Below are 14,726 nucleotides of genomic sequence, written 5' to 3'. Positions count from 1 at the left end.
ACGCACTTCCTGTTCTCCCGCGCGCGCCGTTGCCATGGTGCCGCGGGGCCGTCGGTTGGGTCTGGTCTCACGCGCTCGAGCGCTTCCGCGCGGCCGGCGCGTGTCGCCCCGCAGTGACAGCCCGCGACCCACGAGGAGGAGGGACAGGGTGCAGCGCGCCCCGCCGCGGGGCCGGGCTTCGCGGGCGCCGGCCGGAGCCCCGGCCCGGCCCCCGCTCCCGGGCTGCAGGCCTCGCGGCCGGCAGCGGAGGGCTGCGCGGTCAGCCGGCGGGACTGCGGCCCTCGCCCTGCCGCTTGGAAGAAGCCAGGTCTCGGGCAAGTCATCGCCGTGATCTGTGTGCGAGGTGTGCGGGACAACTCGCGTGGACCTGAGATGAGCCGGAGCTGCCGTCCTGCCCGGGGTGGTCGTGAGAAGGAAGGGAAACCACTGCCAGGAGTCGGGGGCCCCCGCTGCAAACGCTGATGTTCCAGCCCCTGGTCCGAGAGCCTGCGCAACGCTGCGGGGGAAACGGGTGGCTGGTTATGGGACAGCACCAGGTGCAAGGTTCTATCTCTGTGACCTAACTGCAATCCCTGCCTGGCCAGTTTCCGCTCCCGAGACCTCGGACAACTTCTTAACCTCCCTGGACCTCAGTTTCCTCATCTGCTGAATGGGGACAGCTTGGGCTCTGGAGCTGGACCTGGGTTCGAATCCAGGTTTTAAACGCAGTATCTCGGAGACCGAGGACAAAGTACTCCCTCGCAGCTCGCTGTCTGTAAAGCAGGGATGGAAAGCACTTCGCTGATGGGATTGTCGTGAAGCTTAAATGAGTTAATAATACATGCAAACCACTTAGCTGAGTGGCGCGGAGGAAGCCCCCAGTAAGCGTGAGCCACCATTACTCCGTGTTTCGTGTGTCCTGCACAGTTCTATACACATTTCAATTCATTATCGATATTTAAAGTTGAGGAATTTCCCGTAAAACCCTGGGGTATCTGACCGCTCGAAAAATGGGGCAATGTGGTAACAAAAGGCCACACTTGCTCAGGGCTTGGTAAAAACTCTACCCCTTTGTAATGAAACGAGTGCCTTCCTGGTGTGTAGAGGAAAACCTGAGGACCACAAGTAGAAAATACCAGTTAAGTTACTCAGTATAAATTTCCATAATAAGATATTCGATGAAATATGTTCAGCCGCGGATACCAGCGTACCCAACTAACAGTGGCTTCTACGTAAGAACATTCCAGATACGATTTGACAAAGTATTTAAGGTAGGAGGTCTCAGGGTTCCGGCAGCGATTCAGCAATGTCGGAAGGGCCCTTCCCTCTTTCTGTTCCGACATCTTCAGCATGTTGGCTTTTATCCTTAGCTCTGCCCTCATGGTCATGAGACGCCTGCCACAGCTCCAAGCATCGCCTCTCTCCATAGCAATGGCTAAAGTCTCTTTCTATCTCTCTGTCTTTTTATCAGAGGGGAAAATCTTTCCCAGAAGGCTTTTGCACGCCCTTGCCCCAGCTGCAAGCAAGGTTGGGAAAGCCAGCACTTTGCCTTTTCAGTGGAACTGGGCTCATCTCAGCTGGCTTCTGGAGGCCCCACCCTCCCCAGGCTCCCTCAGATTAAAGTTCAAATGCCTGAAGAATATGGGCTAAAGCAGTGGTTTTCAAACTGAAGGTCAAGGCCCACCGCTAGCTTAGAAAATCAAGTTAGTGAGTTATGACCTACACTGTTTTAATTATTATATTTACTATTATTTAAAATTTGAAGGGTGAAATGTCTCACTATTTTTATTTGTTTTGGTCACACATACACTTATGTGTCACCACCTAACACCTTTTCGATGTCCTTTTGCCACACCTCTGAATATGATCATGTTCAAACATATCAGAAAGTTGAAAGAATCGTGCGGTGAATACCCATGTTCACGCCATGCGGATTCTACCATTCATATATATTTTTTAATTTTTTAGACTCAGGTATAATTTATATACTGTGAGAGCCACCCATTTTGGTGTACGATTCTGTTGAGTTTTGACAAACACAGTGGAGCAGCCACCATAGGGAATAGTCCGAACCCCAAAAGGTCTCCCCTGCTCCTTCCTCCTGCTGCCCGGCTGCGCACCCGCCCCCTCCCCCCCCTCCCCCCGGCCGCGGATCTGTTTTCTCTCCCTGTACTTTGTCGTATAAGCGGAGTGACACAGCATGTGGCATTTTAAGTCTGGCTTCTTTCACAAGGCATAGTGCATTGCAGATTTTTCCATAGTGTTGTGCATATTGGAAGACTTTTTAAACAGCTAAATAATATTCCACTCTGTACGGTTTATCCATTCGTCAGTTGAGAGGCATCTGGGTTGTTTCCATGTTTTGGCAATTATCGATAACATAAACATTTGCAGATAGGTTTTTGTGCGAACCTACCTTTTCGTTTCTCTGGAGTGAATACCCGGGGGTAGGAAAGTGGGTCATATGGTGAAACATATGTTTTATGTTTATAAGAAACTGTCAAATTGTCTCCCAAACGATCGCACCATTTTGTGTCCCCAGCAGCAATTATGAGAATTCCAGCTGTCTCAGCCCTCACCATCACTTGGTGTTGTGATGTATTTTTAAAATCTGACCCATCCCAACACGTGTGTCGGGGAATCTCGCTGTGGTTTTAGTTTGCAATTCCCTGATGCCTAAGGATGTCGGACATCTTTTCCTATGCTTATTCACTCGCTATCTGTCCATATTGATCAGTGAAGTGTCTGTACAAGTCTTTTGCTCATTTTTAAAAATTGAGTTGTTTTCTTACTGAATTTTGAGAGTTCTTTGTGTATTATGAATATAAGTCCTTTATCAGATATACAATCTGCAAATATTTTTTCATAGTCTGTGGCTTGCCTTTTTATTTCCTTGGTAGTGTCTTTTGAAGAGTTAGAGGCTTTTAATTTCGGTGAAGTGCAATTTTTAAAACAGCGTTATTGAGATGTAAACTATACAATTCATATATTTAAAGTGTACAGTTCAACTGTTTTAGTGTATTCACAGGTTTGTGCAGCCTTCACTACAACCGACATTAGAGCATTTTCATCGCCTCAAGAAGAAACCCCGCACCCCTTAACCTCAGTGTCCTACACCCCCAGTCCCGTCTCCCACCCTGGGCAACACCAGTCTACTTCCCACGAAAACAGGGTCACACAGCGTGTACCAGCACTTCAGCCTTTCAACTCCCAAGTAACCCTCCCTTGCGTGGACATGCCACATTTATTTGTCTACAGTCAGATGGTGAACATCTGGGGCATTTCTCCTTCTGGCTGCTCGGATGACGCTGCTGCGGACAGTTACACACAGGTTTTTACACGGACATGTGTCTTCCTTGCTCTTCGTTGTATGCCTAGGGGCGAGGCTGCTGGGTCATTCAGTACCTACATTTTAAATGCCGTGAGGAACAGCCGGACTGTTTTCCAAAGTGACTGTAGCACCTCAGATCCCCAGCAGCAGGGTCCAAGCGCCCCCTTCCTCTGCGCCCTGACCCACCTTTGCTGTTGTCCCTCTTCGATAATAGCCGTGCTAGTGGGTGTGAAGTGGGGTCTCACTGTGGTTTAATTTGCATTTCCCTGAAGATATTGAGCAGCTTTTCATGAGCTTCTCAGCCACTTGCATATCTTTTTTGGAGAACGGTCTATTCAGACCCTTTCCCATTTTTGAATTGGGTTGCTTCTTGCATTGTTATTACTAATTGCAGTTGTTTACATATTCTAAATACAAGCCTCTTACAGGATAACTGATTTGCAAAAGTTTTATTCCATTCTGTGGGTTGCATTTTCACTCCTTTGAGCACAAGAGCTTTTAAATTTGATGATGTCGAGTTTATCATTTTTTCTTTTGTCGCTTGTGCTTTTGTGCCGTAGCTAAGAAACCATTGCATAATATAAACTCAGGAAGATTTACACCTAGATTTTCTCATAAGCGTTTTGTAGTTTAGCTCTTATATCTGAGTCCTTGATCCATTTTGAGGTAATTTTTGTATGTGATGTGAGGTAAAGACCCAACTTCATTCTTTTGCACATGGATATGCAGTTTTACCAGCAGCATTTATTGAAAGGGTTAGTTTTCCTCCAGTGAATTGCCTTGACATGCATTAACATTTTATTATGTTTGCTTTATGATACATCTGTCAATCTTCCCATTCCTCTACCCATCTTCCAATCTACCTTATTTTTTGATGCTTTTCAAAAAGTGAGTTGTAGAGACCAGAATGCTTTTTCTTAACACTTCAGTGTGCATATCGACCATGGCTCAATATTTGTCCACAATTTTTAATGTAAAATTTACAGACGATGAAAGGCACTCGTCTTAAGTGTACAGTGTTATGACTCTGACAGATGCACTTGCCTCTGCAATGCAAATCTCTTGTCAAAATGTAGAACATCACCACACACCCCAGAAAGTTTCCTCATGTGCAGTTATTTTAATGTATTTGTTTTTAACAAATGCATGTGCCTGTGTAACCACCACCCTACTCTCGATATAGAACATCTCCATCTCCTAAGAAAGTTCTCTTTCGCTTCTTTGCAGTTAACCTTGCCCTACCCCGCCCGCACCCCAGGCCTCCACTGCTCTCTGTTCTACCCCTATAGATTAGTTTGGGCGGGTGCAGCATTTCATGTAAATCAAATCATGTGATCAATGCTCTTTTGTGATCAGCTGATTTCATCCATGACCAACATTTTAAAAACAAAATAAGACAGAATAGAAAACGTCAGAATGAATGGCACGTTGAAGGGTGAAATATTGCTCTGTGTGCATGTACTCGTACTGGGCGAACATGCATTTCTTGCTCCGGGTTGTCCTTAGAAAGATACAAAAGCTGCGGCTCCGCGTCGGAACGCCGTGTCCCTGTTCTTCCTTCTCGTCACGCTCCTCGCCCCTCGGCCTCCCTGATCTCCTAGCGATTCCCCCAGGGACTGGTCTTGCCTCCGTGCCTTTGCGAACTCTGTCCCTTCCCTTCTCACTGTCCCCAGCTTGTTCCGCTCACCCTCGAACCGGCGAACGCCCACCCACTGCTTGGTCGGCCCTTCCTCTGGAAAGCTCTCTATTCCCTACGTCCCCTCTCAGAACTGGCATCACGTGGTACCTAATTACTCGGTCACTCTTTCCTCAGGGAAAAGGACCAACCATGTCCTAGTCACCTTTTCAGGGCCTCGCTCCTAAGATGTGATGACACGTAAAATGCATCAATAAATAATCATCGAAAGAATGGATGAACCCCAGGGTCCCAGACAACAAGACGGGGTTTTACATGAGCCAGCTAGATCTTTCCCAAGGCCCCGTTCCTGTTTCTGTTGTTGTCCTGTATGTCTTACCCATCATGTTTCACGATGTCGTTCAATCTCTCTGAGACCCCGGCCTTTTGATTTCCTCTCTCCACGCCCAACGGTGCAGCTTTCATCAGTTACCTCCTCCCAGATACGCTGAGGCAAACAACGGTCATTATGAGGGAGACATCACACCCTTACCTTTACGGCCTTCACCGCAAAACCCTCCCCCATCTTGCCAAAGTGACACTAAGTCTGTGACCGTGGATATGGATGGAGGTGTGTGTGGTGTACGCACACACATGTATGAAGAGATGTTCACCAGATGTCACAGTGGCTGCCTCCGCGATCTCAGGCAGTTTTAATCTTTTACCCTTTTCTATTTGGCTTCAGTTTTCTAACTGAGAATTGCATCAGTTACCTAATGCGACAGTAACGCCACCACAGCTCTCCCGGCCTGCAGCAGGGTTTACTGCTCACACTCAGCCTGTGGCCAGGTGACTCTGCTGACCTTGTCTGGGCTCTTTCCTGTTGGAGCATAGGCCGGCTGATCTAGACTGGCCTTGGCTGGGACAGTCGAGGTGACTCTGTGCCACGTTATCTCTTATGGTGTGGGCGAGCCTAGAGGTAGTCTCACGGCAACAACAGAAACGCAAGTCCAATCATGGAAGAGGATTGAAAGCTTCTGCCCCGTCACACCTGCTAAACATCCCACTGGCCCAAACAAGTCATGTGGCTGAGCTCACAGTCCTAGTGAGACACGTACTAGTCACATAGCAAGGAGTGTGGGGGCAGGGAGGGGTGAAGAATTGGGACTCTCACTACAGCATCCTACAGACATGTTCTAACCTTATACTCAGAAAAAGCAGTCAAGCCCATGGGAATACAAATGGTACAACCACTTCGAAATACAGTTTGGGTTTCTTGCAAAACTTAATGTATTCTTATTATATGATTTAGTACTCACACTTTGTATTTACCCAAAGGAGCTGAAAACATGTCTGCACAGAAACCCGCACATGAATGTTTATAGCAGCTTTATTCATAATTGACAAAACTTAAAGCAACCACGATGTCCTTCAGCGGGTAAGTGGATAAAGAACCGTAATGCATCCATACAAGGGAATATTATTCCGTGCTAAAAAGAAATGAGCTACCAAGCCAGGAAAAGACATGAGGGAACCCTAAGAGCACAGGACCAAGTGAAAGAAGCCAATCTCAAAAGGCCGCGTACTGTATGATTCCAATCGTATGCCATTCTGGAAAAGGCAAAGCTCTAGGGCCAGGAGAAAGATCAGTGGTGTCCGGGGTTCGCGGGGAGGAGGAACCATAGGTGGAGCTTTGGGGATTTGTATGGAGGAAAAACTATTCTTTATGCTGCTATACTGGTGGACACAAGGCATCAGTACACATTGTCAAAACCCATAGTCCTGTACAAGAGAAAGAGTGAGACAATGTAAACTGCAGACTTTAGTTAATAATAATATATAAGTATCAGTTCACTAGTTGTGACAAATGTGCCACATTAATACACGTCCTTAATAGTAGCGTAAATTCTGTGCAGGGGAGAGGTATATGGGAGCTCTCTGTACTGTCAACTTTTCTGTAAATCTACAAGTGTTCTAAAATTTTTAATTAACTTCTATTAATTTTTTGATACATGAAGGATAGGCTTAAGGACAAGTAAGTGGGTTGTGATGTAATGTGAGTTGAGCTTGTACTGAGAACGTACTTGGGAAGCTCCTGCTCTCGGGCTGAGGGCCTGGGGTTTTCTTATTTGGGGACCCCACACCCGAATGCAGCCTCCTGACCCCTTCTTGTATTTTCATCATCCACAACAAAGCAAGCAGGCCGAAGGGACAGGCCGATCCGGCTCGCTTGTCATTGCCATCTGTTAAGAACAACAGCGAACACTGATTCAGTGCCTAACACGTGCTGGGCATTGTCCCCAGCACTTCTGCTGTGTGTCATCACTCCGGCCTCACAGGGCCCTCTGGGGTGCGGTCAGTCACCATCCCCACTTAGCAGGCCAGCCGAGGCACAGGGACTGGTCTGCTGGGCCCAAATCCCCAGAGCCAGCAGCAGTGGGGTCGGCGTGCAGACGCAGGTGGCCTGGGGGCAAGCGAGGAACAGGAACAAGGGAAGAGTGATTCAAAGACACGAAGGTGCAGAAACAGGGTGGGAGCCCAGCTTGGGAGGCCACACAGTGCCACAGTGAGACCTCCGCTATGATGTCCCGAGGAGCTGCGCGCAGACTCAGAGACACTGAGATGGGACGAAACAAGTTTTCTCCTTGGCAGAGGGGAGCAGGCAGGATTACGGCAGGAGCTGGTTTCCAGAGAATTCCAGCCCTTGGAGTCGAGTGTCTCGGAGGCTGAGCCCTCCCGCCCGCGGGAGGGGGCGGGCGGCCAGGATGAGTGAGGCGCCCGCCCTGGCCGGGCACAGGGTGAGCGTGAAGGGGCCGCAGGTTTCCCTCCACATCTTGTCACTGCCACGTCTGCGCTGCCCCGGGCTGGTCCTCTGTTCTCTGAGTCTCAGTTTCCCCAGCCGCCCTCCTCCTCAGCCCCACGTGCCATGTCCCAGCGCCTCAGCCTTGCTGTTCTTGGAACGCGCCCCGCGCGTTTCCTCCAAGCCTTTGCCCTTGCTGGGCCCGCTGCCTGGAAGGTCCTTTCCTCGGGCGTCGCCGTGACGTGTCCCTCTTCTGCCTCAGGCGTTGCTCAGAAGTCACCTCCTCCAGGAAGGCTTCCTAGATCACACCCCGTTCCTCTCTGTTCCCGTATTGTCTCTATTTTGTTCATGGCAGCTAAGGCCATGATTGATGATGTCACAATCTTTTCTGTACCTGTGTGTCTGTCTCCACCTTCCAGAAGGTCAGTTCTGAGAAGGCAGAGCTTCTATCCATCTTGTTTACTGTTGTGTCCCTGGGACCTGGCACAGTGTGCAGGACACAGTAGGAGCTCAATAAAGACAGGTCGACTGGCGGCAGAGTCAGCGGGGGCTCTTCCTGGGCTGCCTGAGGCCTTCCCGCTCGGCTGACGCAGGAGGGTCCGTTCCTCCTTGAGTTCCCTCTGCTCTCAGGCCACTCCGGGCCTCTCCCTGGCACCTAGCTCTCGGCTGCCCCGTGGAGGGACGTGTCAGCGGGCAGCTTGAGTCTGCCCTGCCTGTCCCGGGCTTGAGGACGGAGGTGGCTCCGTTGTGGGTAGCAGAATGCGGGAGCCGAAATGGCTCCTCTACCCGCAGCGTCCCGTCACCTCCCTGGGCCTCGGAGAGTCTTGGATGATGACGAGTGGGTGCGGGAGCCTGGTCTCTGCCCGTCCGAGAGTGGGGAGAACCTGCTCCCGAGGGTCAGGGCGAGAACTCCAAACGGTCAGCATGGTCCCTTACCCCTAGTGAGTGTTGGCGGCTGTGACCCTTCTGGTGAAGGAGGGACCAACACCTCTTCCTTTTCCTTTTCAGGATTAAGAAAACGTGGTGGGACCAAATTCCCAGCCCAGCCCACAGTCCCGGCGTGGCTGTCGTCATCCGGGAGTCTCAGGTAGGAGAGTGGGCGGGCTTGGGTGCTTCGGACAGCGCGTCGGGGAGACGCCAGGGTGTGGGGGGTGCCCAGCGCTCTGGGGCCCGCGCGGGAGTCGGGCCGGCTCCCCACACGGGCTCGGCGCTTGCAGCTGCTCGTCCAGCCTGAGCGGGGTCCTCACTGGTCGCTCTCATTCCTCCGCTCCCTTCGGAGGAGATGACCCCTGAGCTCATCTGCACGTCATCCTCTGGGGAGGTACCTGAACCAGGAGAGGGGGGCGCCCCTTCTGGGTCTTCCTCTGGGAAAGCGCCCCGAAGCATCAGCCAGTCTCCCCACAAGAAGGTCTCCCCTGGACCTTCTAGGCGGCGAGGGTGGGGCTTGCGGGAGACCCACCTCCTTTCGCCTTCAGAAGGGGTGAGCGCTCAGGTGCGCTGGGCGGAGCTCCCAGGAGGAGCGGGGCCCCAGGAAGCTTGTTCCAGGGCCAGGAGCAGCCTCTTCACCCGGAGCCGAGCCCTCCAGCCGCTGGGACGCAGAGCCCGGCCCGCCCGGCCTTCGCTGACGTGCCCACTGTCATCGCAGCCCGTCCCGCATGCGGCAGCTCCAGCCCTCAGGTCCTGGACAGCGCGACTCGAACCTGAGGCTGGCTGGACCCCTGGGGGAAAGGGACCCCAGCACCGCCCCTGCCCCTCAGCGCTCCAGCCCGAGCCGGACACCTGGGAGCAGGTCCTCCGAGGGCGGTTCCTCCAGGCAGCTGCAGCCCCTGCCCGGGGCCCTGCCGGTGGCTGCCGGGGTTCGTGCAGGCGGTTCAGGAGGGCGGCAGGCCTCGCCCCTTCCGGAGATGCTGAGTGCAAGGCCTTCTCCAGCCGGCTCACCAGCGGCGCCATCTGCCCGGCGATGCCTGGGATTGAGGCCAGCGGTGGGGAGGGCGCTGCAGGCCTCTCCAGAGCCTCATTTCTGGCCGCCCTGGGGCCCTTGCCCCCGTCCCCCTGTTTACCTATGGACTGGAAATGCGGCCACCTCACCGCCCTCAGAACTCACTGCCCCCAAGCAGTTCCCCAGCCCGACTTTGGTTCAAGGGGTCTCCTTTGTTCTGAGCCCAAAGCCATCCGTCAGCTGCCGAGTCACTCCCCTCCCCCCCTCGCCCCACACACACGATTGACAGATGAGGAGAAGGGACTTGCCAAGCCCGAACTGGCCCTCTGGACTTTTTGCCTTCAAGAGCTTTTATAATAAAACACAACAGTTTAAAATAGAAATAACGATTTAGTGCTAAGCAATATGCCAAGAGCTATCTACCCACTGTCAGCTCCAGTAGGCAGATCCGGTTACCCCAGTTACAGGTGAGGGAGCGGGCCCAGAGGGGTCGAAGGTTAGCTTAGGGCCACACAGCTAGGAGGTCCTGGAGTCAGGACGTGAACCCCAGCCTGACTGCAGAGCTCCTGGCCCCCGCGGAATGCCACCTCACGTACAGCGTGGCACCTACTCGAATGTCGCTTTGCCTGAGGATCATCTCGGAAAATCAAATCTAAAACTTAAGCGGCAGAGAAAATGCATTTGTGTGACTGCTGGAGACGGAGTTAGGTTGGAAATCCAGCAGAATTCGGGCCAAAGTCCCAAACTGTTCTCTCCTCAGGATCTTCTGAGAAACAGACCTGAGCTGTCAGCTGCGGCTCATGCAGGGCTTGGGGCAGGTGGACTGGAGAACTAGACAGGGACCCCTCCCATCTCTTATCTGGATCTAACCAGCTTAGGAAGCCGGACAAAGGCCACTGTCCTTGCTTCCCCGGCCCGTCCCAGCCTCACGCAGAGAAGGAAGAAGCAGAGAAAGCAGGCTGCTGCCCACCCACCAGCGGGTGCCGAGCTCCGCCCTGCGAGGCGCTTTGCTGGAGCCAGGGACACGGAGCGACACGAGGCCCCGTCCGTGCTGGACCCTACGGGTCAGTTGGCGTCAGTAAACAGACCAGAACGTTGCCAGCGCTGAAGGGACTAGGGCTCTGAAACACTGGGAGCTAAAGAGAGGCCTTTCAGGAGGTGACTTGAGCCGAACCCTCAGTGGCCGGAAGAGGTCATGATGGGCCGAGGAAGAGCAAGTAAGTGCAAAGGCTCAGAGGCGCGAGGAGCTTGGCACGTTCACGGCACAGAACGGTCAGGGACCGTGGTGGGGACAAGGAGGGCATGGTAGGGGCATGAGTGAGGAATCTGTGTTTTGGCTTCAGTGCACGTCAGTCAGCCCCACCCACTGAGAAACGTGGCTCAACAGACAGCGGTCTCCCCTCAATCTCCCCAGTCCCCACCCCCAACCTGCGGAGGACCAAGCTCCCTGCGACGGCAGTGCCTGCGGTGGTTGACACCCTCACGCTGGGATTCTCACTCGCGACCGAGGTGACTCCGCCAGGCATGAGTTGATTCGCACGGGCGGATGGCTGGCTGCCAGGCCTTTCCTGAAATTTCTTTGACAAAAGACTTTTTAAAATTCCCTGAGAATCTGGTCCTCAGCCTCCCAGGCCTCCCTTTAAAAAGTCTAGTCGCCAGATTAGGCACAAAACTCAAGGGTCGCTGGGGCACGAAGCCCCAGACCACTTCTCTATTCCATATGTCCCCCTTTTGCTGGCTTGTGCCTCTTTCCTCTCGTTTGTAAAATGAAATGTGTACTGAGCTCTGGGTCTAGGGTCACCCTGAAGATAGTCTCCGTGTCATCGTCTTCCTCATCTCTTGGGTTTAATCCAGCTGGGCGGGGGCACAATGACAAGGGTCGAAAGGTGCAAACAGCTCCCAAGTCTGACGTTCCTGCGCGGCCGCTGCTCGGGCCTCCCTCCGAACTTCCCTGCACGCCCCTCATGGCCGCACAGCTGCTGGTGGGTCCTGCCACGGCGGCCCCCACACTATCTGCTGTTGATGCAAGAAGCATCCAAACGTGTAGAGAATCTTTACGTGAGTTTATTTCAGCCCAACTGATGATATCTGCTTGGGAGCAAGATCTCGAATGTTCCAGAGACCGTCCACCTTGCAGTGTCTTTTACGCACTGGGAATCCAGGCGGGAACGTGAGGAAGACGACGTGGCGGTGGGAGAAAGCGAGGCCGGGACGGGATCGCAAACCGGTGACGATCGTGTGCCGTCTGTCACGCTTTGGAGGAGGGGTGAGAGGGGCGTTTCACAGGGGTGTCACCGGGGTGCACAGAGGCCGTGGACGGGCTTGTCTGAGGCGGAGACAAGCCTCCGAGCGAAGAAGTTTCGCCTGGGGTGTGACGACCCCCCCATGGCCTGCCCAGTCAGGGACTTGTGATCAGATCACCATGGGGTCACTCTCCACAGAACCCCTCTTTTTCTCCAGACTGCATTTCTTCCTTGGCCAGGTGGCTGTTCAGATCTTTACCCGGTTTTAGTGGGGTTGTTTGTTTTAGACTCCTTTGTGCAGTTTGAGCAGAAATCCTTTATCAGATACATGTCGCGCAAATATTTTCTCCCAGTTTGTGGTTTTTCTTTTGGATCTCTGAACAAGGTCTTTTGTAAAGTTTTTAATTTTATAAAGTCCAAGTTATTATTTTTTTTCATTAAACTTTGTGTGCACAGTCATGCTCTATACACTGCCCACTCGTCAGTCACTTAGTAGCCATCTTGCTCGTCACATCGACCGTTGTGATATCACAGGGCTTGTGTTCAAGTGACCCTTATTTTACTTCATAATGGCCCAAAGCACCAGAGCAGTGATGCTGGCAATTTGGACATGCCAAAGAGAAGCCATAAAGTGCTTCCTTTAAGTGAAAGGATATGTATGTCCGTATAGGAAAAACAGTCTATATAAGGTTTGATGTGACCTACGGTTTCAGGCATCCGCTGGGAGTCATGGAACGTATGCCCTGCAGCTAAAGGGGGGCGACTGTACCAGGTGCAACAAAATTCCGTCACCTGGAGAAATATATCTTTTAGTCACGTGACATTACCTAGTGTGTTCTGTGCATCACAGTGTAATGTCTATATTCTTTCAATAAGCTAAGACCGAGCTTATTCACAGATGCAGTGAGCATCCTTACAAACATCCTTTTTAAGGTTTGGGTTTTATCAGAGAAGTTTTGGTTCACGGCGTAATCGAGAGGAAGAAATTGCACACACACCCTCTGCCCCCGCACAGGCGTGTGTCCTCCAGTATCTCATCCCGCACCGGAGTGGTACGTGTCCTATAACTGGTGAACTTCCCCTGCTACGTGTTAATCACCCAAAGTCCATGCTGTATTTTAGGATTTACTCTTGCCTTTCTCAGAAGGGAGCCCCTCTTTCTTGTGGGGAAATCACTTCTTAGGGAAGAATTTTGCTATTAGGGGGTGAAGCCTCATTCTAGGGGTAGAGTCCCACTCTAGAAGGCGCTGAGCGGGGCACTGTGCTCTTATGGGGGTGAGCTGTGCTATAGAAGGGGGAGTTCTGTTCAGAGAGGGGTGTCCCTTTTCAGGTAGGGAGCCCCTCTCTTTGGGGTACAGCAACACTGTTGAAGAACCCCACTCTTGTGGGGGACTGCCTTTTATGGGGGGTCCCACTCCTAGCAGAGCCTCACCCTCAGTGGGGCCCTGCTCTGGAGGAAGTCCCATACCAGGGAGGGGCCCTGCTCTTGTAGGGGAGCCCCACGCTGGGGGGAGAGCCCAGCTCTTCGGAGGAAGCCCCATTGTAGGAAGAGCTCTAATCTAAGTGGGGGCTCTGCTCTGGAGGGGAGCACTGCTTCGAGGGGAAAGCCCTACTCTGAGGGTGCGGAGCTCCACTGTAGAAGGGAGAGCCACGGTCCAGGGAGGGAGCAGGATCCTGTGTGAGTGTAGGTTCCTGAACTCAGAATCAGTCTTCAGTTTAAATACCTGTAAAATGGAGAGAATACATTTCCTGCTTCATCTGGCAAATGGACGCAATACGTTAGATGAGGCATGTGAAGGGCCTAAAACAAGATTTATTTCAAAGTGACCTTAGTCCTAAGAATCTGGATTCTTATTTTAATGAGTGGGCAGAGCCCTTAAGACAGGGACATACTCTTCTCTGCTGCCATCTGGTGGGAAATTTGGGGAACAGCACCAGAGTTTAGGTCATGAAATGTTATTCGCTATCCTCTGCTGCCATCTCGTGTGCATTTTGGGAAGAACACCTGAATATAGGCCATCAAGTGTAGGTCATGAATATTCATTCTCTGCTGCCATCTTGTGGGAAATTTGGGAATAACATGACAGTGCTGCTCATAAAGTTAATTCTGCCTCTTTTTCATGTTTATTTTGAAAATAACACCCAGGGCATGTCATTATGAAGAGTTTTTCTGTGATGCCATCTCGTGGGTACTTTGTAAATAACACCCAAGTGTATGTCATCATTAAAATTTATTTCCTGCTGCTATCTGGTGGGCATTTTGGGAACAACACCACAGTGTATGAAATAAAAAAGATACTCTTTGCTGCCATCTGGTGGACATTTCGGGAATAAAAGCTGGTGTAGGACAGTAAATATTCATTATCTGCCTTCATCTATTGTGCATCTTGAGAATAACAGGAGTGTAATAAAATTTATTCTTGTTGCCGTCTGGTGGGCATTTGGAGAATAACACCACGGTGTACATCATGAAAACTTGTTCTGCTGCTATATTTAGTATGCATTAAAAAAATAACACCCCAGGGTATGTCGTTATGAAATTTTTCTCTGCTGCTATTTGATGTGAATCTTGGGAATAACGCAGAAGCGCGTGTCATGAAAAGTTATGCTCTGCTGCCATCTCGTGGACATTTTGCAAATAACACCCTACCGTAAGTCATCCTCAAAATTTATTTCACAGTGCCATCTGGTGGGCCTTTGGAATAACCCCTCACTTTATTTCCGCTGCTGTCTGGTGTGCATTTTGAAAATAACAGTCAAGGGCCTGTTCTTATGAAAAGTTTTTCACTGTCTCTATTTCATGTGTGTCTTTGGGTAAA

General features: G+C 51.5%; 1 protein-coding gene across 1 annotated transcript; it reads left to right on the top strand.

The window, feature by feature from the left end:
* Window positions 1–461: 461 nt before the first annotated feature.
* LOC120584507 (interleukin-4 receptor subunit alpha-like) lies at window positions 462–14,428 on the top strand. Its single transcript, XM_039840162.1, has 4 exons — window positions 462–543; window positions 836–860; window positions 8,734–8,812; window positions 9,371–14,428. Exons 1-4 carry the CDS (start codon window positions 462–464, stop codon window positions 10,019–10,021), a joined length of 837 nt encoding a protein of 278 aa, XP_039696096.1. The 3' UTR covers window positions 10,022–14,428.
* Window positions 14,429–14,726: the final 298 nt, after the last annotated feature.

This window comes from Pteropus medius, unplaced genomic scaffold, assembly GCF_902729225.1.
Source record: "Pteropus medius unplaced genomic scaffold, Ma_sr-lr_union100, whole genome shotgun sequence".
Taxonomy (NCBI): Eukaryota; Metazoa; Chordata; class Mammalia; order Chiroptera; family Pteropodidae; genus Pteropus; species Pteropus medius.
Note: the sequence above shows the minus strand (reverse complement) of the source record. Positions and strands in the feature narration are given on the sequence as shown.